The sequence below is a fragment of the Pterocles gutturalis genome, unplaced genomic scaffold, assembly GCF_000699245.1.
Source record: "Pterocles gutturalis isolate BGI_N339 unplaced genomic scaffold, ASM69924v1 scaffold5388, whole genome shotgun sequence".
Lineage (NCBI taxonomy): Eukaryota > Metazoa > Chordata > Aves > Pterocliformes > Pteroclidae > Pterocles > Pterocles gutturalis.
In genome coordinates, this window is record NW_010122791.1 from 1,167 (window position 1) to 1,661 (window position 495).

At 63.6% G+C, this 495-nt stretch overlaps 1 protein-coding gene across 1 annotated transcript in view; it reads left to right on the forward strand.

Moving 5' to 3' along the window:
* The window catches only part of ERCC1 (excision repair cross-complementation group 1), a gene marked incomplete at its 5' end in the record, with an annotated part of 1,464 nt that extends 1,122 nt beyond the window's left edge, over positions 1-342 (forward strand). The window contains 2 exons of the mRNA XM_010077628.1: positions 149-217; positions 289-342. Coding sequence (XP_010075930.1) covers positions 149-217; positions 289-342 — 123 coding nt within the window. The remainder of the gene's footprint in view (positions 1-148; positions 218-288) is intronic.
* Positions 343-495: the final 153 nt, after the last annotated feature.

Here is a 495-nt window from a genome sequence, read left to right on the forward strand (position 1 = left end):
TCTTGGGTCCCTCCCCCCCCTCCGGGGGCCCCTGCCACTCTCCCTGGGGACATGTCACCCTTCTTGGGGACCCGCCACCCTCTCTGGGGGGACAGGGACACGTCCCCAAGCGTGTCACCCCCCCAAACCCTCCTGTCCCATCCCGCAGTCGCTGGCAGCCGTGGTGGCCGCCTCCCGGGAGGATTTGTCCCTTTGTCCCGGCGTCGGACCCCAGAAGGTGAGTGGTGAGGTGACAAAGGGACATGGGGACACCCCTCGTGTCCCCCCCTCATGTGTGTCCCCCCCCAGGCCAAGCGGCTCTTCGACGTCCTGCACGAGCCCTTCCTCAAGGTCCCCAAATGAGCAGAATCCCCCAAATCTCCAGTTTTGTAATAAAAATGTCATTTAGCGGTGACACAGCCCTGGGAGGGGACACACACACACAATGTCACCGGTGTCACTCCACCCGCTCCCGCTTGTGCTTCTTCTTCTTCCTCTTGCCCCCTCCCGGCTCCC